Source organism: Nicotiana sylvestris, chromosome 4, assembly GCF_000393655.2.
Source record: "Nicotiana sylvestris chromosome 4, ASM39365v2, whole genome shotgun sequence".
Classification (NCBI taxonomy): domain Eukaryota; kingdom Viridiplantae; phylum Streptophyta; class Magnoliopsida; order Solanales; family Solanaceae; genus Nicotiana; species Nicotiana sylvestris.
In genome coordinates this window covers 33,396,883-33,398,025 of record NC_091060.1, presented here as the reverse complement: position 1 = coordinate 33,398,025, position 1,143 = coordinate 33,396,883, and the positions used below count along the sequence as shown (strand labels likewise).

Sequence of the window (1,143 nt, the reverse complement as noted above, 5' to 3'; positions counted from 1 at the left end):
CACCAAGGCTGAATGAGCCCGTGGTTATTGATCGCGCGCCGCAAAGGCCCATGACAGATACCACTGTCGTTCCATGGAACTATAACAAAGTGGTAGTAACTTACAAAGGCAAAGAGATCTTGGGAGAAGTTAAGGAAAATAACTCGGCTGAGAAGTACCTCAATATGGAGGAAGTGAATAATGCCACAAAGAAACGTTTCCCGCCCAAGAAGCCAGCGAGTGCTGAAGAAGCAGAAGCATTCTTCCAAAAAAATGAAAATGGCAAACGACGAGGTATTCGACTAGCTCTGAAAGTCTCTTGCCCAAGTCTCTCTGTTGTCTCTGCTAATGAATTCAACTGAACATCAAAATGTGTTGATCAAAACTCTTAATGAAGCATACGTACCCATTGAAACCACTGTAGAATAGTTGGAGATCATGGCGGAGAGGTTACTTGCAGTCAATCAAATCTCTTTCAGCAAGAATGATTATCCCCCGGAAGGGAACGCACACAACAAAGCCCTCCACCTGACAGTTAAATGCGAAGGGTATTATGTGAAAAGGGTCATGCAAGATGGTGGTTCTGGGGTAGATATTTGCCCAATCTCAACTCTGCAATGTATGGAAATCGGTACTGAGAGAATCAGACCCAACAACGTTTGTGTGCGTGCCTTTAACGTCATAGAGAGAGATACAATAGGCGAGATTGATCTGATCTTGACTATCGGCCCAGTGGACTTCGAGGTGACCTTTCAGGTCTTAGACATGGATACTTCCTATAATTTCCTCTTGGGAAGGCCGTGGATTCACGCAACAGGGGATGTGCCTTCTACTTTCCACTAGATGGTGAAATTAGAACATGAAGATCAGGAGATTGTAGTTCACGGGGAAGATGGGCAATCAATTTATTGGGACCTGTCAATCCCTTGTCTTAAAGCTAGAGAAGGAAGTGAACATATAGTCTATCAGGCTTTTGAGGTTGTGGTCGCGGACCAATGTGAAGAAGGAAACCCTTGACCTCAACCCTTTCTCTCAAATGCATCAATTATGGTTTCCAAAGAAATGATCAGACGTGGTTACAAACCCGAGATGGGGCTTGGGAAGTCATTGCAAGGAATCATCGAACCTATCACCCTGGCTGCTAGTGAGAAGTTCTTTGGGGTA

The 1,143-nt window shown here is 44.6% G+C and overlaps 1 protein-coding gene across 1 annotated transcript; it reads left to right on the top strand.

Moving 5' to 3' along the window:
* Window positions 1–417: 417 nt before the first annotated feature.
* Window positions 418–822, top strand: LOC138889404 (uncharacterized). The gene has a single exon (XM_070172709.1). The coding sequence runs from the start codon at window positions 418–420 to the stop codon at window positions 820–822; it is 405 nt and encodes a 134-aa protein (XP_070028810.1).
* The last annotated feature ends 321 nt before the right edge of the window (window positions 823–1,143 follow it).